Source organism: Microtus pennsylvanicus, chromosome 1 (genome assembly GCF_037038515.1).
Source record: "Microtus pennsylvanicus isolate mMicPen1 chromosome 1, mMicPen1.hap1, whole genome shotgun sequence".
Lineage (NCBI taxonomy): Eukaryota > Metazoa > Chordata > Mammalia > Rodentia > Cricetidae > Microtus > Microtus pennsylvanicus.
Window position 1 is genome coordinate 184,922,984 of NC_134579.1, and position 26,039 is coordinate 184,949,022.

The window sequence follows — 26,039 nt, forward strand, 5'->3', positions numbered from 1 at the left end:
AGTAAAACTGTGTCTCAAAACAAATTAAAGGACACTAGTGCTCAAACATAATAAAATAGTCAAAAACATTCATTCTAATTCCTATAATTCATTCTTAGGCATAAGATATACAAATATTTATTCTATAATCGGCACAGACTAACTATATAGCCAAAAACTTCACAAGTGTGCAATTAAGAATATCCATTTGAAAGTGATGGAGGAAAGGGAGAAAATTGTTTTTCAATTAAAACATATTTAAAAATTCATTTATTCTCTGTACCTTCTTATTTGAAAATATAGTGATTTATATTCAAAGGTACAATGAAATTCTGAAATGGGTTTTTAATCTGTTTTGCTTTGGGGGGCTATTAATTACTTACTTTGAAAAACAGGCCATTCAATGGCCTCTCCTTAAGCACAGTGTGATATTGGTTTCTTAATTTTAGAAAAAGGGACTTAGCATTTTTACATGTAATTATTCATTACAAACATTAATTGGCTTTGACAAGGACACAGTCCAGTTACACACATATGGAGTCACAAAACTATCATATATTCCAAGAATTTGCTACTATACACTGATTAATTTTAAAATCAAATAATTTGTGAACTAGAACAAAGAGAGGTGATGATGCGTTAATACTCTCCCGCCCCCCTTTCCGTTCCTATTACTTCCACCCAGCCGTCTCCTTGGCCTCTTTGTATCTACACCTTCTCCTCATACCTCATACTGAGTGATGATGCCGTTTGGCTCCAGTGGCTCTTTCCAGTTCAAGAAGATCTTGTTTTCAAAGGAAGTTCCTTGGAGGGATTTGACTGGCACAGGCCCGGGCACTAGAAATAACAGACATTGGAAATAAGAACACTTGCAATTAACAAGATAAACACAATTTAAAGTAGATGTCTTGGAACAAAAATATATCTTTAAAAATAACATCAGCACATGAACGGTATTCAGACTTGACACCAATTGTCAGCCTGAAAGTTTCTAAAGCAGGAAATGTAGAAATGTAAAGTTATTGTTATTCAAATGAATATTCAATCACCTTGGAGAGTGGCATAGTCATGTAGTCTGCTTTTCTCTCTTGTATACGGCTAATAACATGAACTTCTTATTTGTAATTTGCTCCGAGAACAGAGATGCACATCCCTGAAAGATTTCTTGAAGATTATGATAATCCCCTAAAGAGGCTCCATCAACGAAGTTCATAAAATAATGAATTATAATCATAATTAACGCTCCTTAGACTCAAAAGCCAAATCACACAGCACTGACTTGAAATGCCCATTAAAAATCATCCTGACTTTTGTAGCTATACTTATTAAATTTTCTATAATTAAAAAGATAGCACTGATTATTATATTTTTTTTAAGTTGTTAGAGATGAATACGCTAAAATGTACCTGCTTCACGCTTTTACTTTTTCTCAGCTAAGGAAGAGCTTATTAAGAACAAGCTGGTTTAGGACTCAAGGATCTCTTGATTTGCTTTCTTCATTTGGCAGAGCTGAGGATGGGGCTCAGGGCCTGGCAAATGCAAGCCAGCGCTCTCCCACTGAGCTATCTCAATACCTCACCATACTCTTTCTCTCTTCCTTCCTTCCTTTCATTTTTATTCATTTTTTGTCGTTGTTACTGCTTTTTGTTTGTTTGTTTTGGACAGGATCTAATGTATACTCTCACTCTGAACTCTCTGTGTCTCCGAGGATGGCCCTGAACCTATGATCCTTTTTCCTCCACCTCCAGAATGCTGAGATGACAGCCATGTGCCTCCACGCTCCGTCTTATGCCACATGTGTGTTGGGTACTTAATTCAGAACTTCCTGCATGTTAGGCAAGAATTACAACTCCTGAGTGACATTGCTCCAGTCCTTATTTGCGAAGGCCTCATAAGTTGCAAAATCCTGTCATTAATCAGCCATGTATTTGTTACTATTGACAAGCTACAAGATATTTCTGCTACTGTGTATTTCTCTTTTTATAGATCTTACTTTAAAACCTGGCCGCTTATTCACACAATCCAGATTCTTCTTCTAATCATGCTTAACAATACATAATACCTCACACTCTTGACTTAAAAACTTTGTTTTTTCAAAAAAAAAAAAATACCAACCCGGTATTGGGTAAGTACGGTTTTTAATTAATATTTTCCCTGAATCCAACGTTTCAGTGAACTTCACACATGACATTATCTAGAAATGCCGTTTCAAAGTACAGAGCAATTTCATGAGGATTGAAATAAATTAAAAATCACTGGATCACAGGAAATGTATTTCTTCGTGGCTAGCAGCAGCAAGAAATTCTGAATGATACGCCACCAGATGAAGATTTATTTCATTCTACAAGGAGAATGTGAATGATGCTATGACCTCTGAGGCAGGCAACACAAGGTGACGCATAAAAGAAAGAAATCCAGAAGAACAAACGAAAAAGAAATCCATACTACAGATAGCATGGTAGCCCTTAACTTTGGACACATTCATGGCCCCGACCGTTAACCATCCCTTACCCATGTCCCATGTTGTCAGCACGGGCTACTGTGCTCAGCAGGGCAGTGAGCCTGGCAAGGATTCTGTGCAGTTTCCGGCAATGCCAAGGCTACTAGAGACATGGGTTCATTGTGCAAGTGGATATCTGGGCATATATCGATTGTGTTTATGACTGCAATCAAGGAAAGTATATTTCTTCACACGTTTGTCAGGAAAAGTGGCAGATATGAGTAGGAAGTGTCAAAATACCAAATACTGAGGACTTGTTATGAAAATTCCTGTGTCTACCTACCATAATTTGTCTTACAAGTACTATGAAATAGAATGAATATATTTCAAATTATTCTTATTTACGCATGATTCAAAATATTTCCATAATTCTGCATTGAAAGATGGGCAGGAGTAGTAAATTGTTCCCTGGAAACATTGATAAGATCACCCCCTTCTCATACATGTTCTACATTGATATAACTCTGCTTGAAGTATTTACAAGTTCCATTTTTCAAGATTGGAAAGGTAGGAGAAAAATCACGCCCAAGATAGGCCACACAAGTGATCATGACTTGGATTAATGAATACTCCTATAACAAACACATAAAGGAAATGTGGACGAGCTATGGGCACAGACCAACTCCGTTCATTTATGCTCTGCACCTGAGCAAGGATGATGTCTCTACACACAAAGACAATGTCTCAGTTCAGTGATGATTTGCCTAAACCCAGCATGAAGCGTTTAAAGCCATTTCATGCCCAGCTTCAGACTGTGGGGATTCACGTTACATTTCCACACCGCCGACTTTCAGTGGAGACAGAATGCTGACTCCCGTTCCTGTGCTTGTGATTTATTGGAGAGCCGTTTCAGCTAATTTTGTTTGGAGCATGAGAAAGTCCTTCAAATAGAACTTCAAAAACGGAAAAGAAAAATGAAAGAGGTGTGGAGAAAGATTATATTAAATAAGTATTATAGCCTCTAAAACATAATAAATCTACATTTTAAAATGACTTTGTAGCTTTAAAAAATGTCCCCAAACCAGGTTTTTCTGCTGAGTTAACTTCATAATATTGATTTCCGTGAATGCTGGAATAAAAAATGAAAATGGAACCTTATACAAAAAAATTCCGCCCATGCATTAAAAAGCACATGTAATAAATTAAGCCTAAATTCTACCCTAAGGTTCTAGTTGGAAATGGTTCTAGCTTTGGGAACTTGATTTATGAATGTCCCCAGAATTCTTTTCACACAATTATATCTTTTTATTAGGTGGTTGATAATTTATTCTTTTCCTATGTATATAGGGCAGCAATAATTTAGTAAGACTGACTTAACCAGATCATCATGATCCATTGATCTTTGCAACAATAACCATGATTTAGTTATTCTTCCTCACCTCAGAATATCGAAATACATCAAGTATTCTGTGTAGAAACTCAAGCTCATATGAGAAGCCCTGAAGAATGACGCACAAATACTCCATGGAAGTTCCTCCGTCAGTCTTTAAGAACGACTTATAGAAGAGAAAACCAACCAAGAAAGGAAATAGCCTACCATATGGGATACAACCACAGGGATTACTCTGGAGTCATACTATGAAACAAAATACGTGCAACTTCATATAACTGAAGCTTATAGAAAAAAGCATTCAACACAGAAGCTAAAATAAAAGTGGACTTGAAAACTAATGTAAAAATGTTATTTCTAATTTATAGAACTGAGTCTATATGAACCCTCTCATTATGAGTTTGATTGGTTTAGGTCAAAGTTCCACAGAAATTTCATTATCTGAGTATTAACATAGCTATTTATGTAATCAAATGTTGTTTAAAAATATATTGCAATTAAAAAAACATTATAAAAACCTGACTGCCTTTTTTATTTGTGGGAAAGAAAAGCAAGATAAACAATATCAAAGGATAACACCATAGGAAATTGTATTGTTGGAGGGTGAATAGATAAAAACAAACAAAAATATCAAACTCATGTAGCTGGATTTAAATGTTATCAATCAAGACATCCTGGCCTTAAATGCTGACAGCAATCCAAATAAATGTGACTATAGTCTTATTGTTAAAAACATGAGTTATATAATGCTTAGCATGACACAGACGCTGAAACCCTCACCACACTTCAGAAGATGTGCGATTCCTCCTGATATTTGTGTAGCTAGTTTTGGACTTTCATTGACATTGTTGATGCCTGAATCCATTACCGTTACCTCTTCTCTTCTGCACAGGTAAGTGTTGCATGTATGGGAGGGTGGGGGTGACACTGGAGATGGAGGTGAAAGTTTTATAATCATGTTCGGGCTGATGGATTCTTTAAATAGTGTTGCCACATTGGTTTCAATGATGTAATGAAACAATGTAGTAACTGCAATAAGACCCTTTGGTTAACTCAAACACGACAATAACAGATTCCTCTTAACGTCTCAGGGGTTTGACTCCCGAATTTTAGTAATAAGAGGCGGACCACAGACATCATGTTAGCAGTCCAAGCTGTGCAAGGCTTTCACTTCTCTAGGACAGCAAAGCAACGGATCAACCAGAGTCACTTTCAAGTTTCACAGGAGAAGAGCTGAAATGAGTATTTCTAGAAATTATAGCACACTTACTTACTTTATGGCCATCTCATTCCTATTTGTTAGGCATCAGAAGATACACAGTAGCCAAGTGACTACATGAAGGGAGGTGTGTGGGGGAGTCTGATCGTAAACTACACCCTTTACTCTAAAACTCAAATAAAAATACAGGCCTCTTATCAAGCTGTTGAAGAAAATATTAAGAAGGAATAGAACCACAGAGACCTCATGACTTGGCTCCTTTACTTGAGCATATAACTAGAGAGACAGAGAAATTTACTGATTATGGAAATGATTGGTAAACCCCAAGTTCTGCTAAGATTGGCCTGAGATCATTACGTAGCAGTTTCTACCAACATACATTTATTTATAAAAGAACACCAATAGAATAAAGTGTCACCCTAAAATATATAGTTGTTAGTAAAGTAATAGATTTGGAGCTTTTGTATATTTTTTCCATTCAATGAAGAAATTCATATTCCTATGAATGACGTACCATACTATTAGAGAAACGCCACCCACATTATAATGTTAATACAAATATGCATTCTTATTACTTAATGCTTCATAAGTATCATTTCTTACAATAAAAATTTACAAAAGATTAGGGTCTGCTATTTTTTTTATGAGGATCTTTATTTGGACTAAAAAATGTCCTGTGTCTTTTGTGTTTTAATTCAGTCAATCAAATCAAGTATTTTATCTTCAAATACTGGGAAAACAATACCATCTTGTTTGATTTATAAAATTCAAACACGAGTTGTAAGAAAGTGAATTTTACCAATAGGTAACTATATAGTGATGTGGATAATAACATTTTTGCTTTCACATTTGGTAAGAAAGTCTTTATTTAGGCTTGAGGCACCCTTGCCACTTCTACTATCATTCTTTTAAAAAGTCATCATGGTGCATGCCATTTAGTAACTGTATTACTTTCTGAAAACAGAAAGTCTGTTATAGGTAATCTGGCTGGGATAACCTAGTAGATTTTTTAATTAACTCCTGGGCAATGGGGAGGGGAGTAAATTTAAAGAAAAGACAGTATTTTAGACACCAAACAGGAGCATACCATCTTCATCAGTCTGAATGATTGTCTCCTCACTCTCCTTCCTGCCCTCTGGATTGGTGAGGATCATCTTGAGGCTGACATTTGTATAAGGTGGCAAATGGTTCACAACATGCTGAGGGGCTTTGGGGTCCATGTCCAAGCAGTCTGCCCTGCTCTCATTGTGGCCACGGAAGTAGTGGTAGCAGATCGTGACGTTGAAAGTGTGGCAGCGAGTGATGTTGTAACCCAAGGACTCCCAGTCCACAGCAATGCGCCTTGCCTGGATTTCGGCAATCTTCAAAGTCTTCGGGGTCCGCATAGGCTCTGCAAAATAAATACAGACAGCTGTCAGCTCGACTGTAAATTTCTTCTGGAGAGGGAAGTACTGAGCAGAACACAGTCTATCCAATCCAGTGGCTATCAAGAGAATCTTTGGCTTTTAGTGTTTTTCCTGTTCATAATTTCATGCTGGTAGGTTCTGGAGACTGATTCAACAGTAAAAAAGGAGCTAAAACATGAAATGAAAGCAATCCTTAGTACTCATGGACTTATCAGAAAAGAGAAAACCAGCAGAAAATGTAGAAACAATGCCTGACAGTTGTCGCTGTCCGGTTTCCCATCCCCTTCCTTTGCCACTACTGACCAAGCAGATTAGCTCATCTATCAGAAGGGACAAGAGTCAGTGTGCTCTGCTCAGCGATTTGTCATGTCACTAAGCCATGGTGTGTACTAATTAGTCTAATTGGAACACTAAACTACCATTTACCAAAATGACACAGATATTAATTAACACTAATTATTCCAGTAATGATGTTGTTCATCAAAGCAAATAAAAATTTAGAAAAATTACAAGAACACATGTGGATATTAACACCAACCACCTCCTCTCCTTCTTGATCTCTTTGTAACTTATTTTCTAGAAAATACTCAGGCCTAACCACCCATGCACTGTCATACAAACCAAACTAGAAGGTGAGTTGTCACTCAACTGAAAAACCCTGGCAGGACTGAACACTCAGAAGGCGGGAAGTCCATCCATCACTGACTCCCAGCGGTATCCATTCCTCATGCAAGACTGACTTTAATTGTCTAACTTAATCAAAATAATTACTCTATGAAAGCCAGGGCCATGGTGAACCCCATATAGTACAGAAACGAGAACAGAGCAAAATGTTAAGAGATTGATTAGACATAACTAAAGAAGCTGAGGCCAAGTTCAAGGTCTTGCTGGTTTCTCTTAACTCACTTAGGATGGTCAATACTATTGCTAACTGGAAATCATCAGGGATAAAAGGAAAACAAATGTAAAAAGCCCATTTGTGTGTTCTTATACATTTTTATATTTGAGATCAGAATCCCAGTCCTATAAAAATAATGAGGATGCAACACAGATGGCAAGCCCAAATTGGGAATCCAGTTCAATGGCTGTAGTGTGGGATGGGAAACAATCCCAAGTGGGGAGTATTTTAAAATTTCAAAACTAAAAATTCCCCATGTACACATGCAAATTAAACTCTGCTAGAAGCTAATGCTTAGGTTTCAAATGTTAGCAGGCAATCTCCGACTTCAGTTGGCCTGCTGGATCAGATTTGTTTTGTGTACTGTTTTAAATCCACAGAGAGACCGAGAGGAAGAGGTGGCTTTTTAATCATACATGCCATTGTATATCTAACCCTATGCTAATGCTCCCACCACTGGGCGAACCATACCAAGAATGGGCCATTCTTTCTATTTGGATCAATGTTTGTCTGACATTGGTTTATCTGACCAAATAATAACAGCTAGATTAACTCCAACCATCTCAAGAGAATCGTGATTTCACTACTGCTGGATAATAAGACTTTTTTTTTTTAGTGGCCAGAGTCAACTTGAACCATATGCTGCCACAAAGTATCCATTTTTATCCAGAAGGAGGAAGTAAGAAACTATGTAGAATATATGAATGAGTGATTCCTAGGCATCAATAGCAGAAAATACCACTGATGAAATCGCCTGGTTAGGAATGCTACTTTCTTATACTGATTCCCTCTTTCGGAATCTAACTGAGCATTTCTCTGTCTCTGAGACATCATCCTCTTTCACCATTTTTCTCCCATTTTGTTTCACTGTTCATCTTGTAGCGATTTCACAATCGAATACCATTTCACACTCTACGAAAGAAGAAGTCAGTGCCTATGTGCACCCTACGTTCTGAGCTTATGCTCAGAGTTAGCAGAAGATGTACTAATTACTTGCTAGTTAATTGTTGTCAAACTTAAGAGACACACCTGGGAAGAAGGCATCTTAACTGAGGAACTGCCTTCATTAGACTGGCCTGAGGGCAAGGCTATGAGGCATTTCCTTGATGTTTACTGATGTGGGATGGAACAAGCCACCTGGGCTGTGCCACCCCCTGGCGGGTGGTCCTGGGCTCTATAAGAAAGCAAGCAGAAGAAGTTGTGTGGAGTAAGCAGGTGAATACTTTACTCCCATAGCCTCTGCTTTGGTTCCTGCTTTCACGTTTCTGCTTGAGCTCCCGCCCTGGCTTCCCTTGATAATGGAGTCTAATTGTAAGGAGTAATAAACCCTTTGCTCTCCAAGTTGATTTTGGTCAGCTTTATTTATGTATTTGTTTGTTTATTTAACTCGTTCATTCCTTTACATCACAGCAGCAGAAACTAAACTACGACAATTAGTTACTAGGTAAAAATGCACTGGTGAACTTGGATAATTTAGTTACTAGGTAAAAATGCACTGGAGAACTTGGATAATTTAGTTACTAGGTAAAAATGCACTGGTGAACTTGGATAATTTAGTTACTAGGTAAAAATGCACTGGTGAACTTGGATAATTTAGTTACTAGGTAAAAATGCACTGGTGAACTTGGATAATTTAGTTTGTGTGCACTTGGATGCTGCTTATTAGAATGGCATTCATCGTGAATAACACATGAAACTCAGTACAACTCAGAAAAAAAGTACACTTTTCATCCTATGCATGTCTGTCACCACCAAAATTTCAGTGTCAATACATGGTTAACAAAATAATTTTGGCATAATTTTCTAAGATAATAAAGTCTTTCAACAAAGTTCGCATGTTATTTGCCATTCTGCTTCCGTAGATTGAATTATGTGATCAGTTACCCTATTCTTGTTAAATAGAGATTTAAACATAATTCTACATTCTTTTGTCTTGCTGCACAGTGCAGATGGGTTTGGAACCCAGTTCCTTCTCATGCTCATGTAAAAGAAATATAGGCAAAACAAGAATTGAGAAAAGTGATACAGCGAACCTTTATCAGAACCGTAGGGAGAAAGACAATAATGTAGAGATCATAAAGCAGCAAATAGCTACATAAAAATGCCTACCAGTTATTCATCTATTATGAAACAAAAATGGACTCTTATAAAGGTATGCAAAATGATACAGACGGCAGAAAAATGAATAAAACATAACAGTGTTAGGCCTAAGGAGCTTACCTCTTATTTATTAAAGATGATAAAACAAGAAAAAGATTATATTTTGATATAAGGAAGACATGAATGGAATATAATGGTATCTCTGAACTCATGAGGGAGTGATAACTTTTGCTTGTCAAATAGAGGAGACAGGTGCATTGGATCTCGGCAGACAGAGCCTAGATCTACAGACATATTTTGGATAAATAATACAATAGCAAAAGAAGTAAGATGAAAAGAAAAGTGGAACATAATTGAGTAAAAGAAAACTACAAATTCCCATTTGGTAACTTTACAAATACCCAGCTGGATAAAATGTAGGAAAAACTGGTTGGACGAAAAGTGAATAAACTTTGATGGTGTCGTAGAGGCTGAGTTGAACTTGAAGTAAGAGTTTCTGGGCAGCAAGTTAATGTAGCAAACACAGCTGCTTTAGAAAGAGACAAACTGGAGGCTATGTCATAGGTAGAGACATTAGGGTAGAGAAATTCAAATACTGCAACATGTAAGGAGACAATATGGGCTGAACAAGAAGGGGGACATCAGACATGGACAGACTAGATACCACATTGGAGGAAACAGATGAAATACTGGGTGACCATCGGGATTCAACATACATAAACAGGTATTGCATAACTGTTGTGTTCAGACAGAATGACTTAGAAAATCATGGTGCTCTAAAAAGAAGTGAAAAACATCAAGATACCGTATACTAAGAGGTGAAATATATAGTGATTCAATCCCATTTACGTATTGCTTTCTGTAAGCCATTAAGTGCACTAGGAATGAGGAATGTGAAGATCAATTTAACCATGTCCTAATTTAAGAAGCAAGTCAAATAAGTAATAAATGAACTAAATAAAGCATATAGGCAATAATTGGGGCAATTTATGTTTTAACTAACTGGGAAGCATGCTGAAGAAGAGATCTGATGTAGAAGAGGCACTGGTCTACCTTAATAAAGGGAAGGTTAATCACATCAGACAGAAGGACAAGGAACAGCACAAGAGGGAATGAAGAAGGGGCTAAGAGGTGAATGGGAAATGGATGGAGACTATGAGGGAAAGAGAGAAACGGAACTGAGGTAGAACACTAGGGTGATACAGAGCATGAGAGGGGCCACAGACCTGGAAAGGGAGAGAGTGTTAACAATACATAGCTACAAAAGAACCTGAAAGAGTCCATCAAAGTCTAACATATATTTTAATCCCACCATTTTCTAAACAAATATATCCTTACCGAGTGAGCTGCTTTTCTAGAGACCTACTAGCTGAAGGACCAGCAGAAGTCAAACAAACCAGGTCTTCAGACAGCTTTGACATCCTACTCATCCCAGGGACAGCTAGCCAGGAATTATCCCAGTCTAAAATCACTGGCCATGCTCTGTGGGTCCTCCGGGATTATTTAAAAAATGCTGTTGTCTGAGCCCATGTTCTTATAGATTAAGGAAGCGTCAACACCAGGCAGCCAGATCTTTTGTTTGTAAAGATACTAATACCTAGACAATGGGGTTTTTTGTTGTCTTTTGAACCCTAGTCCTAAAAAATTAAGCATGATTGACTGATATTGCTCAGAATGGAGTTTTTTGTCTTTGTTGTTGTTGTGATTTTGTGATTTTTTAAAATTGACCCCTAAATAAGTGAAACAAATTGCTATGAATCATATTCCATTATTTCTCCTCCTCAATGGTAAGATTTGTGTGTGTATGTGTGTGTGTGTGTGTGTGTGTGTGTGCATGTGTGTGAATCTACTGTGTATTATGAACTGACATGGACAAACCAAATATCCCAAACATGACCACCAAAGTGCTAAAAGCTCAGATTAATTTTCACATGTGAGGAAAAAAAAACAATGCCAGACAGTGTTATTCTTCTTCAGAAAATGTTAGGCGATTAGATCATTGAAGAGAAGAGCTTCAGGAAAGTGTACACACACACACACACACACACACATACACCATCTACAGCATCAACTGCAGGAGTCTGGAGAAAGGCTGGAAACTGCTTTTGTTTCTAAGGTCAGATAAAATGTTGTGTTTTCCTCTATTAACTTCGTCTTTAGGTCTGTCGATTGCAAAATTTGATTCCTCTATTTTAAGATTTGAAAATCTATTTTTGTAACAGAGAAGGTCTTGTCACACATCTCTAAAATTATTCCTTTTTGCTGGAAGAAAATATAAGCTACATATCTCACTACCCCATCCTCTTGTGTTTGTGTCTTAAAAGGAAATAACTGATTGTTTAATAAAAAGTAAGAATTCAGCTTAGGGACATGAACTTACATACTTAGTAGAATCAGTCAAAATGGTAGTTCCTCTCCTTCCATCCTTTTTGGGGTTAAGGATTAAAACCAAGGCCCCCAGCGTGCCTAGAAAGAAATCTATCCCCCGGCTACACCCTTAAATCCTTCAGCACAACTTATTCCTTTTATTAAACAGTTACTATGCACAACAGAAAAAACAATGCTTTTATCTGAGGTTGGAAATTATCAAGTCAGGAACTCCTCCACATTAAGATGGTAAAAATAAATAAATAAATAAATGAATGAATAAGTACAAAAACAAAAGCAAATCCACATGGTCAACCTTATTGGACCATTCAACTTATTTCTTGAAACACTGTTGACTGAACACATTCCTTCAACTTCTCTCCTAGGCAGTCAACTAAAAGGTGAGGCTGGGCAGATAGTGTGTCTTTTGGACTAACAGAGGACCTGAGAGTTCCTGCACTTGATGTCATAAACAGTTCTGGAAGAAGAGGAAGCAAAAGAACAGGCAAGAGATGCCAAGTCCAGTCCTTTTCACGGCCAGAGGACCTTCAAGCTCTCCTAATAGAGATACTGCATATTAGCAGATTGGCACAAACCTCCATCCTACTTTCCTTTTCCATGGATTCAAGGAGAATTATTTCCTACTAAGTCTTTCTATTTACTTATGTAATGCATGTCTGTACACATACACGTACCAAAGTGCATACAGAGAGGAAAAATAGTGGGAATCCATCCCCTTCCACCACAAAGGACAAGTTGCCAGACGTGGTAACAAGGTTTGGTACCAGCTGAGCCATCCTCCTATCCTTAATTCTTCTTCTTCTTTTTTTTAATGTAGTGAGAAATGTCAGAATTAGAGATTTCACCTAGCTGGCTAAACATTGATCAGCAACATTTTCTAATTTTATCCATCCTTTCCAGCATTTATTGTCCATTTTTTTTCTTAACAATTTCAGTAAGATAGGTAATATTACATCTAGCTAAAATATAAGGAAATGTCAAAAACTGTATCCAAACCTACAGGCAGTATTAGACAATTATCACATAGGTAAGGAAGTCATGTTTCATTGAATTCATTTCAATTCTAAACAGATCAAAGCTGGGATTTACACCTCCAGGAGTAATATGTCATATTTGATAGGAGAAAAGGAAGAACTATGTTGACCGTTCTTGAAAGGTTAGTACAAGGAAAGGTCACATGGACAGAGGGGACTTACTGACTTTGAGTCACCTCCTTACATCAAGAAAAAGCTCGAACGAAACATCAATAAATGAAAGAGAAGTATTTTCCTTCCTTTCTTTTTATGGGGGGGACTTGCTAAACAATGTGACACAGGACAGGTCAATATTTATATCTTTTTGTAGCGCTAATCCCTGGATATTCTGAAAGAGTTATGACAACAAAATCTTTAGCAGCCATAAGAGAACAGAAGCCAGAGATCCTATATCCCTAGAATCAGTTTTTAATGATAAAACTTATTAGCCAGCTGTCAGTCAGAGAAAAACAGAGGAAATCCCAAAGCTCACAAGAAGAAAAAAAAAAGAAGATCCTTGTCAGTACTATACACAGACTGAGAACACTGGAGCCTGACTGGAGCCGCTTGCTCCTGGCTGTCTTCTCATCAGAAGCTTTAGAAGCTCGCTGCAAAACACACTTTCCATTCACTCACCAAAACAAATACAAGGAAAGTGAATTTTCTGCCTGTAAGAGAAGGCATTTGCCAGTGTGAGTCAAAAGAGGATGGAGAGAAAATGTTGGAACATGGGTTGGTTGAAAAATTAATAAATAAAAAGAAAAAAATAATGCTGCACCTTGGGAAAGGAGCTTGTGAGAACCTAAGACGATATTTCCTATTCTTCCCTCCAAGTGTTTGGGTTCTCGCTCTTAATCTCATGGTAAGAACCGAGTGTGATCAAGACTTTACATTTCATGTCTTTTCAATGTTACAGCATCATTAGCCATGCCCAAACAATTTCATCTCTGCTCCCACGGGTCAAATTGCGTTAATGGCAAGTTGAGGGGATGACTTGATTAGCGCTGTAACATGAGGGAGCCTCAGGACCAGGAATAATCACAAAGCAACTGTCAGTTCTTTTGGTTTTCTGGCTGAGTAGTTGAAGTGACATGCTTAGACTCAAGGGAAGCACAGTGACAGAGGGCGGCTGGCTCACTCAGCTACCCTGCAGAGTTCCCGTAATACTGACCAGGTGCCATTGTCCCCTTACAAGACAAGCTATTCCCATGGCCCCCTAGAGCCTTCCTGACGCTCACGAGATGCTACACACATTAGGACATGCTCTGTAATAACACTAAGCAATCAGTTGATTTTTTTAAAAAGAATAAAATTAACAGAGCAGCATGAATTAAAAAGAAAAAGACAACTGCCCTCTTTTCCAATGGATGCATCCTCTTTCAGATCTTCCCAACACACCCAGTTTCCACAATGTGGCTAACTGAGAATTCAGGAACCCCTTGTTAAGTTTCCTTTACATATGTGTTGTTACAGTGTGTTAGGTCATGCAACTTAACTCAAGGAACACGCTTTGATTCATCTTACATTGTATATCACACATGTTACTTAATGAAAACTTAAAGCCACCCCTATAGGTAATTGTCTATATTTGGAGGAAAAAAAGGGGGGGGATTGAATTTACAGAAGAAAATGACATTTTCTGCTCGTGTAGAAACAAGCTTCATTTTAGCATTAGGACAAGTCAAAATCGTAAGAGTGTGGTAAGTTCTGCTACCCTTAAAATGCAAATTGTAAAACGCAATTTCATAACACATAGTATAAGCACACTGACATCACTACAGATTAGCTACAAATAGCCGTGGCAAGATCTAAGAGGGGGATTTTAATGTCTTGTTGTCCCTTACAGGAAATAAGCTACCTTCTTCATAGAATGTTCTGGAAAATGACCTGAATACTTGGTACACTTTCCACAGACACTGGCCCACAGCATTTGCTGGCAAGATGTGAAATTTATGAACAAAGGAGCAGATACTTTTACTTCAAGAGGTAAGGAAAATAAGGCCTCGAACACTCATTTTCCCCTGTAAGATCTAGAAGATAACTCTAATTCATCCTGGTTAGATTCCCAGTTCTCTCGTCATCTAACAGTCTCTCACAAAGCACAGAGTGCTCTATTTCCCCATCCTCTGGTGTCAGTGCTGTCTCCTATGACTTGCTTCAGTTACCAGGGTGAGGAAAAGGGAGAGTATGTTGGCTCTTTGCCAGTATCTCATTAAACCCTATACTCTCCTCTTTGTTCATACACCTTCTAGAACAATGGTTCTCAAGCTGTGGGTCACAACCCCATGAGGTTTCAAATGACCGTTGCACAGGGGTCACCTAAGACCATCAGAAAATATAGATACAGATCCATAGCAGTAGAAAAGTAACAGTTATGAAGGAATAAGGAAAGTAATTTTATGGCTGGGAGTCATCACTACATGAGGAACTGTATTCAAGAGTTGCTGCATCAGGAATCTTGAGAACCTCTGCTCTAGACTATGAGATGGCTGACCTGAACCACAATAGCTATCCCAGCATCAGCCACTCATCAGCAGGTTTCTGCATCAACCAAGAACATAAGTATCTAAAGTACATGCCTAATCTATGCTTCTATGCCTGGGTAGTGACATAATATTTATAGCCATTCACTATATTTAGTAAACCAATTTGATTATATATATGTATATATACATATACACATGTATATATATATATATTTCACACAAACACACACACACACCTGAGCTACAAGCACAGTCCAATAATTTAAAAGTTTGATTTCATTAATAATGGGTTGTTCTGAACAACTACATGCTTCTTTAATAGTCTGTTTTTAGCAATAAGAAATGTCTATTAAATGACTGGTGTGTCACACATTATTGTAACTTAGTGTATGATTTAAAACACATCTTTCTGGAGAAGCAACATTCCAGTTGGGCAGGATCAATGCCTGGGCTAAGAGATAGCCCTTTAGAAAGGTAGAACCACCCCTAGGAAAGAGGGTCACCCTAAGACATGCTGAAGAGATAGGCAGAATAATTATCCCTTTACTAAGACAATGTATTTTCCCTTCCCAGATTTCTGCCCCAGGACAGTAGCTTATCCCACCCCAGCCATGAATACCCCTGATTCTTTGAGTCATTCAGAAATGTTCTGTCTTCCTCAACACTCTAGGCTTCACTCTTTATGTAAAGCTCTCCCTCGCACCATGTGGCTAGGTGTCTCCATGTGGCTTTAACTTTGCTGCTTTAACTCAAATGACACGGTCTTTCTTCCCCACCCCCCTTCTCTTTTCCATTCCTCTCTATCGTGCAAATGGTAGACGGACACATTGCTTGCTCTGGAGTTTTTCTTATTAAACTCTAATAAACTTCCCTAGCTGAAAACAAAACAAACAACAGTAAAACCACATGGTGTACAAATAGATTTGTTTTATCTTTCTTTCCTAAGGCTCTTTGGAGGCAGGTTAATTTCTTCACTGTTCCCACAAAGATTAATAATGTTGAAATAATAACACTTCTGGGTTTAGTACCACTTTGACGCAGTGGCTTCCCAGCCACTGTAACTGGCACTTAGTAAACTATTTTAACTTTGTATGTTGGCGAGTTCACGATGTCTCTAAAAGCCTATCTGCACTATATATGGTTCAATATTTTTATGTTGAATGATTGGGACTGAAAGAAATGATAATTTGAATGTATATTCCTATCCAAACTCTAACGGTAAGTTTTAACTATATGACGCAATCAGTCAATTATAATGGTTGGGTATTATCACCTGATGTAGTGTTCCATGGGCACAAACTGACATGGAACTCTTTCTCTGCATCTCCAAAAACTGACCATAAAAACTACATGACATGACCGTCCAGGTACATACCATTAAAATAACAGTGAGTCAACGTACAAGGCAACTCCTTCCATTCCTTCTAGAAACTGATTAAAGAGACTGAATTGCACCAGACACATATCTGGAGAAGATAGACTTCTGAAGTATAATAGAAAAAAGGTAGAGTGGGCAAGTGTCAAAGTGATCACAGCCATTGATACGCTTTAACACACAGCTTGATTCCATAAACACAAAAGTCTGGCTATGTGCTTGCATCAGAGGGCTAAAGGAAAGAGAAGGGCTGTGGAACTGGTGATGCTCAGTGCTTTTCCTTTCCTGAAGCCACCATTTATTTTGTGCTTTCATGCATGATTAACAGCTCGCGGATCCTTCACATGTAATCAATAGTTGTGAGGTTTTATATTAGGTTTGGAGATTAGACAGCCTTGATTATAAATTTTATCGATTTGTCCAGCTTAGCTGCAGAAATCCCTGGACATCTTCAAAGATTAAATTAAAAGGAGATATATGGCCTGCACATACTAGAAATGTTTGCTTGTTTATAAGATCTGACCTCTTTATACTCATTCCTCTAGATGAATAAAACTTATCTACTTCACTAAAACATGAATCAGTGTGTCAACAAGCATCAAGCTGAGATAGTAAACACAGAGAAAATGTGACAAAAAGAATTACAAAATTGCTCACAAATCTGTCTGAGACTGTAATTAATACAGGCAACCTGCAAGCATTAATTGCTTCAGCTCATTTGTAAATGAGGAAATTGACAGAGAGGAGAATAATGAACTCTTTAACTTCTACCTGGCCGTTCTGCTCCCATGTTAAAACTGAAGATTCATGAGCTCATTTGAAATAATGGAAAGATAACATTGCTTTAATGCCTAGAAGTAAATAAAACAATAAATAATGTGTTGATTATAAAATCCATAATCAAAGTTGTTTTGTGATACTGTCACCTTAAAAACCAATATATCAGTGTTTTGCAGTCTATGTCCGGGATTTGAAATTCTAGGCTATGCAAAACAAACGTTAATAAATATCAAGTGAGGTTAATATTTTCAAACTAACTCCAAAAGTTTACTTCCACCCCTTTCATGCTGCATTGTGCAATCTGTAATTACCATTTCAGCTTTTTTCCTTTGAAAAACAAATATCATTCAACAGTTAATCTAATCACATTCTGGATCTACCTAAGCTCTTACATGATGAGGAATATACCAGAAATACTAAAGTATTTATCTTGATAGGAATCCTGAAAGTATTCAGCTTTGTTCTGAAAAAAATGTCCTGCAGTAAGTTTTACTGCATGCACCAGCTTGAGTATGTTTGTGTGGCAAGATATATGCTCCCTGTGATGGCCTTGACAAAAGAGGAAATCCATTTAAGATGTATAAGTAAAAAAGCAATTAAGTATCACTGACTCTTCTATGGAAGGTATTTGGTACAGATATTTTCCTTTATATCTACTAATGGCTATAAATGATTCCAGAGGAAAACACACACACACAAATAACCAACATACTTTCTCTGTTTCTGCATGCAACATCCTGGCAAAACAACAGTTTAAATCTTATGGGGAAATTCCTGGTTTCTATATTCACAGATGAATGGTGAACATGAAGAAAATTGTGGAAAAGCATAAACACAATGGGGTATTATTTTATGTTTTTCTATATACATGCTACTTTTGGAATTGTGTTCTTTAGGAGAGATCCTCTCCTAAATCTGCATTACCCGTTATAGCTATCACTTGAATTCTGGCTCCAAATTTCTGCAGTCTGTGGGTTTCCATGTGGATGCTGACACAGAACATGGCTTAGGAGCTAAAGCCTTATCTTTCACTGAGTGCCCGTTCTAACTTTCAAGCATCTCTCAAAGGCATGATTCCCTGGACTAGAGCCTTGTACATGTCATTGGCTCCTCTGCTTGCCACATTGCCTTCATCCGTTGACAAGTCTACTTAATACACCAACTCCTTTCCCTTCTGTGCAATTTCTTCACACCTAAACTATTAGGAATGCTTGTTCCTGCCAATATTTACAGAATATTCTTTGGGCATATCTTCCAAAATGCAGTTTTTATACATAACTACTTATCCATTCAAAAATTTCTGGAGGTTTCCCAAGTTAAACAAATAAATAAAAAGTCCTTCCATTTACTGGAAACCAAAGTTATCTTAATACAGTGTTTATCTCTTCTTCCACACTCCCACATTTTTGACAATCTGTTCATTGCATACCAAAGCTAAGCAAAGGTCTACACTTAGTATCATTATTCATTCCATTCCATGCCATTAAAGCACATTTCCCTTTGTAGATCTCCTTACTGAAGACTTTCAAATGAAACTCTTCCAACCTGTGTATTTAATAATGCTCAGATTTTTTCAGTCTCTCCATCTAATGTGTAGAGTCTTCCATTCATTCTATGTATCTGTCTGTTCAAGTAGTCAATATCATCATGTAAGCTATTATCTATGCATATGCTGAGTTCATATAAACTCGGAGGTGATTAAATAGTTCTTAATGAAATATTGAAATAATGAATAATCATTTTCCAATGTATATTTTTAAAGTAGAATAGACTGTAAAATCAGTTCCTAATGACATTTAAATACCAATACAATTATCTCCATAAGATATTCACAAATATAAATGGGTCAGACAAAGAGGCCAAGTTGGCTAGACTAGTTGCTTAGCATTCAAATGTGGTTGGTAAAGACATGGTTTCTCTTGTCTTCCAACTCACACTGTGATGCAAACACAGACCCCTACACAGGTCTAAAGAATTCATGAAAGGGAAAGAGGTCAATGAAATATAAAAAGTTACGTTGGGGTATTCTCCATGGGGTAACAATGAGGATGTTATCTAAAGGATGGCTAGACACTTTTTTTGTGGTGGTAGCTTTTTATGGAAGAAATGACAGAGTTACAGTCAAGCCACACCCCATAGTAGTTTCAGAAGGTGATACCTGTCTAGACTGTCTGTGTTTCTCTGTTGCTTTGTTCCTTTATCCCATATATACTTGGGGAAGGTAAGCATTTCTGAATATTACTCTTCAGAGGAACTGTTCCCTCAGCTCTAGATTCATAACCAACTGCATGTCAAACATCTCAGATTAGATATTCTGTTGAGCCTCTTACACTAAAACACCCAATCTGAACAAATGTGATCATCTCAGGAAAACAACTCCGATTTTCAATTCTAGTTGCTCAGGTCAGAAACCTTGAGCTCATCCAAAAGTTTCATCCATCTGACGTCACCCATCCATTGTGGCAGTCTTCCTCCTCTGTGTGTTTAAAATCTGACCACTGGCTTTTTCTTGACCTTAGTCAATATCACCTGGAGGCATTTAAGGAAATAGCTTGAAAACTAAGACAAGATGGATTTCTTTACCCTTTTTACTGTCATTCACAGTTGTCAGGAAGAAAGAGCCTAACATGTCATATCATAATGGAATATGCAATCCTCCAATGACCATCTACCTAAGCCTGGGAAAAGAGAGTCTTGGAGATCACCATGCACAGTAACCTTGCTCCTCACCATCCGATTTTGGTACATACTATGTGAACTCTGCAGCTACCTCTCTGGTCTCAGGCAGGACTTTCAAACTTGCTCCTCTCCACTGAGAAAGAATTCTACTAACCACTTGCCTTACTCCCTCAGGGCTATATTAAAATGTCTCCTTGATGATGTCTTCCTTGACGACCTTGCTTAAAATCCATTATCCATTTACCTTTACACTTTTCTCTTGTGCATTTTACTTATTTATGTTCATCATTTTAATCTTCCTGTACCAATGTGCTTTAGACTGGGAAACACTTGGTTGAATGAATGCATGAATGTAGGCAGCCAGCAAGTCCTGTATGCTGCTGGTTGAATATTTCTCGTTAATAACATAAAAACCACCAATAAAAATATGTGTATGAATTTAGTTATGGGATGTAAAAACCTGACCAGCCCATCTTCTTAGAGTAGCTTTAACATGGAGTGCTGGAAGTATGATGAGGATTCCAAGGTGAGTACAAAGATGGCAAGTTCCTGGGAGACAAAAAATGACAGGCCAGGCCAGGTTTATCATGGCTTCCTTGGAAATGAGGGTGAATGAGGGTGAAAGACCCCAAAGAGGAAGAAATGAACACTTAAGATGGGTGCTTGAAAAGCATTTAAACTCTTTCTCATAAAGTTAGACTAAGCTAATGGTACTTGTTATGAGTAGCCTTTTTTTGTTTTGGTTTTTTGACCTTTCAAATATTTTCCATTTCATTTTCAATGAGAGAATAAGATTCTCTAGGGCAAGAAACCAGTGAATCTTTTAACTTGAAGCAATTTTCCCTTTAAAGGAGGTATCATGAAACCCAAGTGATATTTACATAAAAATTATTAAAGTAAACTTTTTCAAGATATAAAGAAAACACCCGGGAAGTCAGTGAACCAGTAAGTTCAAAATACTGGAAGATTTGCAATCTTAGATTTCTTCATAACCCAGCTCAAAAATGAGATATTCTACATAAACCGAGTTTAATTTATAAACAATTGGTTTTTAGGTCACATTGTAGAACAGATGGTGCCATTAAATACACATTAAATTTCCTTCTCGTTGGCACAGAGACATAAAAGTTAGTTCTCTAATTGGAGCCTGAAACATTACTGTTTACCAAGAGTGTAATGCCAATCAAGCTCTCTGACTCCTGCGGTCATGGTATCTCTCAGTGGATGCTGCTTGTGAGTGTTCCCAGCCTGCTTATTACAGGGACACAGTACAAGTGTTCTGGCTTTTATGTGTTTGCATATGTTACATACATTCTAAAGGAATGAGTGTAGTGATGCTGGAGGCATAAGTTTTTCACTTCCCCTCAAATCTTTCCACGCCAAACACAGTGACTTAGGGGCTAGGCAATGGAACCAGACTTCACATAACTTAAATGACAGTTACTTCATATTCATATCCAAAAATGACAAAGCCATGATATGAGCTTCAAACGAGTATGTAGCTCAGGAAATAGCAGTAAGAGAAAGCAACTTGCTACACATAAAGCGCTTAGAAGGTGTTCTTGTTGGTTTTGTGGTGTTGTATATTTCTGATGAGAGGCAACGCCTCCTCTCAGCCTGGATGCTTTGAAGGACTTGGAAAGAGTTGTGGTCTTGCTTTGTTCTTGTCCTCAACTCTAGGATGCATTATCTGATGCTATTTATTCACCTTCTCCTCAACACGGAGACAACAAAATAAATAAATTCTGGATTTCAAGATGATTTTTCTCTCAGAAGATTTATGGATTATTGTCACTATCCTAAGTCTTTAAAAAGAAAAACTGCAGGACATAGGATGCTAGGAGAAACACCTGAGTGGAAATAAAAACAGTACTAAAAGTCTAACAGTCACCCAACACATAGAAAACTTTACAAAAGAATTGGTAATTCCCCTAATCACAAAGCTTTTCTATAATGCTAAATCCCCTGGGCAAACTCACTCATCTTCATACATGAATGCAAACTGTCTTTCCACCACTGAAACTTTCAATATGTCATTAAATGTTAATGGTGACTATTTCAAGAATTCACGTTTTGAATATAAAGCTATAGGGAGAATTGTTTAAAAGTTTTTGTTGTTTATTTGTCTTTTAAGAATGGGGACTCAAGGACATTTCCAGCACCCAATGTCAAGATCAAACCATAGCTACTTACATTGCATTATTTTGATATTCTTTTATGCTTTGGGGGGAATGTTGCAGAATGCTTTCTGCAAATATGAAAAGGAAACCAAACATACAAAAATATGAACACACACAGTAAAGAGTAATAGGACTTCTTTAAAACTGGATTTAAAGAAATGCCCGTCTAGAATGCCAGGCATGGTGACCCACAACTCTGTCCCCTAGCCCTAAGAATGCTGGGAAAGGAGGATAATGCAAGAGTTCATCTCCAGCCTGGGCTGCACAGAGAGGCCTTGTTTCATACTCCAAACCCTTAGAAATCCACCTACATTTAAATTTCTGATGACCTAAATTTTTCTGAAGATTTGTATAAAAAAAGTCTAAAATATGTCCAGACAGCCAGTAATGTATTTAGATAAATAATCCAACTTTACTTTAACAATTAAGGTTATTAATAGTTTACCAGCATATTTTCTGTGGTTTAAATTAAAAATATAGCTAATTGAAGAGCCTTAAATAAATCGTAAAATACAGTGCTTAGAAATTGGGTTACAGCAGTTTGTTGTCAAGTTTTCTTTTCTATGCCTTAAGACTAGATTTCCAGCTGGGTGGTGGTGACACATGCCTTTAATCCCAGCACTCGGGGTAGGCAGAGGCAAGTCAGTCTCTGTGAGTTCCAGGCCAGCCTGGTCTACAAGAGCTAGTTCTAAAATAGGTTCCAAAGCTACAGAGAAACCCTGTCTTGCAAATTTAAAAAAAAAAGATTTCAGGGTGATTTTCTAAAGGAAATAAGGTAATTGATTACTATGAGTGATCAAAGAATGAAGAAATATATATTTTTTTAAAACATTCTGATTTTTTTTGCAAGGCAGAAACTTAATAATTCCTAGGGGTGTACCTTGTAAAGTTACATAGAAATGAATAGCATTTACTCAATGTCTTCAACTATAATTCATATTCAATTAAAAATGTAACTATAGCAGGGCATGAGAGTGCATGCCTTTAGTCAGGTTATCTCTGTGCTTTCAAGGCCAACCTGGTCTACAGGCTGAGACGGTGAGGCCAGGGTGACCTAGTGAGGTTCTCCCTTCTATTGTAAATAAAAGAATGACCAATTGTTCTATTAAAAATTGAGACAAAAACATTAATAGTACATCAGTTTGTTTTAATTTATAAGCATACTATTCCATCACATATCTTTTTAAAATGTAATAAAATACCTGTGTAAAATCATAATAATCTGCAATAATTTGAAGACATGAAGACATTTCAGCATGCAGTGGAAGCCCTGATTCTTTCACTGTGGCCCCTTGTCCTTGGGCGGGACTCACACTGGGAAACATAATTGCACTGTCACCTCCCACTGAGTCAGACAGCAGTCCCCTGCATGGTTTCCTGCCACACAATGGGCTCCAAGCGGCCATGATTTCCTCTTTCACACATTCGCTTCCCTTTCATTTGTCAACAGTTTCATCCATGCAATTTTCTTTTAATTTCACAAAAGTCTGAAAGTGATCTCGCCACTGCTTTATTATGTCACCAGTGGAGAATGCCAAGAGTGAACCAAAGCCCTAATTAGCAAAATCTCTCCCCCTCTTACACACACACACACACACACACACACACACACACACACACACACACAGGAAATTATTTCTCAATTGTGCTTACGTGTCAATATCACTTGCTACACAAGTAGGAGAGTCATCTACTACTAGATGACAGTCATTCTACCTTTGGTATTGGTGCTTCTTCCTTGTAAGGTGAATTAGTGATTTCAGTGGTCCAAACCATCTAAAGGGAAGAGTCATTAGAGACAACTAGGTCACGCAGAGCTTTTGCAGAGGGGCTTGAAATGTACGCCTTCATTTGAATGTACTACTGACACCGACTCTAAAAGTCAAGTTCTTTCCCCTTTAGACTTCATAGAGGAGGAGAATGGCTCTGACAGGAGAGTATTTCATGGGCAGTTACACAAGAACTCAATTCCGATTTTGATGCATGCGATAAAACTACTGTGACACCCACCCCTCAACTCCCACCTCCAAAACGCTGGGATTGGTCCACAAATATTTACCTCTTATCACACAGGAAGAGATGAAAAGTTATTAGCACAGTAAGCGAAGATGGAGATGACTACTCTGGCAAGAGGAACATTTTCTTTACAGTGCTGTGAATCTTCAGAATACCTGAGCTTCAATGCAATAGCATCAGCTTTCTAAGTAAACATCCCATTTAGACCCCTTCCCATATGTTCTGGAAGATAAATTATAGATTTCAATGAGCCCCACTGTCCTTACTAAATGTTACTTATTAGTGGCTCACATCTTAGTGGGCCACATTATTTTGACGATGTGTTATTTGCCGATATCAAATGTACTTTTTAAATTATTACTGCTTTATTGCTACAATGTGTCAATTAAAAGTGTGTCTCCTAATAATGTATCTTTCAGCCTACAAACCGTGATGAGCAGAGGTAGGCCCTTATCATAATGAACATAACTTTAATACTAAGTGCATTATCATACAGTGTTAAAATGGAATGTCTTTCATCCATGGGAAGTAGTAATAAAAGAAGAAAGAAAGAAAGCTCAATTTAAGTATTAAACTTGGATTTTCCCATGTTGGTGATCTCTAGATTTCAGTGCACAGTACAAATAAAGTGTTTCCAAATATTGACTTAAGTCCAGTGAGACCTTTTCATTCCTAAAACAAGCTCAATGACCAGCGGAGCAAACCAAACAAGCTCACAGAAAAATCAGGGGAAAAGGTTTTCATCATGAAACGGAACCTTTTAGTTACCAAAACAAGAAAGGACAAAAACCAGACACTTCAACTTTATTTTCTTGGGATCAAAAATGCATGTGTATTACCTGAGTGTTTTGCAAGGCCATCGAGAAAAATTAATAATAACTACTGTACACTTAAAAATTATTGGAAAAACGTCCACACCAATGAACGCTGCTCACATCACATGCCACCAGCTTGGAGGACTCAGCCAGTGTGAAGAAACAGGGCTTGTCTCTCGGAAGCAATTACAGACATTCCATTAAACAGTTGAACCAGTATTTGGGCACTCTGTCCTTGATGGGTGTGTGGAATAGATGGGAGAGCAAATGGCTCCCTAACTTTTTATATCAAGGACTGCCCACACAGGTTAGACGCAGGACCACCCACACGGGCTAGATGCAGGACCACCCACACAGGTTAGATAAAGGACCACCTACACTTCTTAGATGCAGGACCACCCACACAGTTTAGATGCAGACCCACCCACACAGTTTAGATGAAGGACCACCCACACAGGTTAGGTGTAGGACCACCCACACAGGTTAGGTGCAGGACCACCCACAGCTTAGATAAAGGACCACCTACACTTCTTAGATGCAGGACCACCCACACTGCTTAGATGGAGGACCACCCACACAGGTTAGGTGCAGGACCACCCACACAGGTTAGGTGCAGGACCAACCACAGCTTAGATAAAGGACCACCTACACTTCTTAGATGCAGGACCACCCACACTGCTTAGATGGAGGACCACCCACACAGTTTAGATGAAGGACCACCCACACAGGTTAGGTGCAGGACCACCCACACAGGTTAGGTGCAGGACCACCCACAGCTTAGATAAAGGACCACCTACACTTCTTAGATGCAGGACCACCCACACTGCTTAGATGGAGGACCACCTACACTTCTTAGATGCAGGACCACCCACACA

General features: G+C 37.9%; 1 protein-coding gene across 11 annotated transcripts in view; it reads right to left on the bottom strand.

Annotated features, from left to right (window-relative positions):
- The window catches only part of Ptprk (protein tyrosine phosphatase receptor type K), a 527,882-nt gene that overhangs the window by 117,640 nt on the left and 384,203 nt on the right, over nucleotides 1-26,039 (bottom strand). For all 11 annotated transcript variants that reach the window (XM_075946829.1, XM_075946790.1, XM_075946757.1 and 8 more), the window contains exons 8-9: nucleotides 6,116-6,418; nucleotides 707-816 (exon numbers count right to left, since the gene is read on the bottom strand). In XM_075946829.1, the coding sequence (XP_075802944.1) occupies nucleotides 707-816; nucleotides 6,116-6,418 (413 nt within the window). The remainder of the gene's footprint in view (nucleotides 1-706; nucleotides 817-6,115; nucleotides 6,419-26,039) is intronic.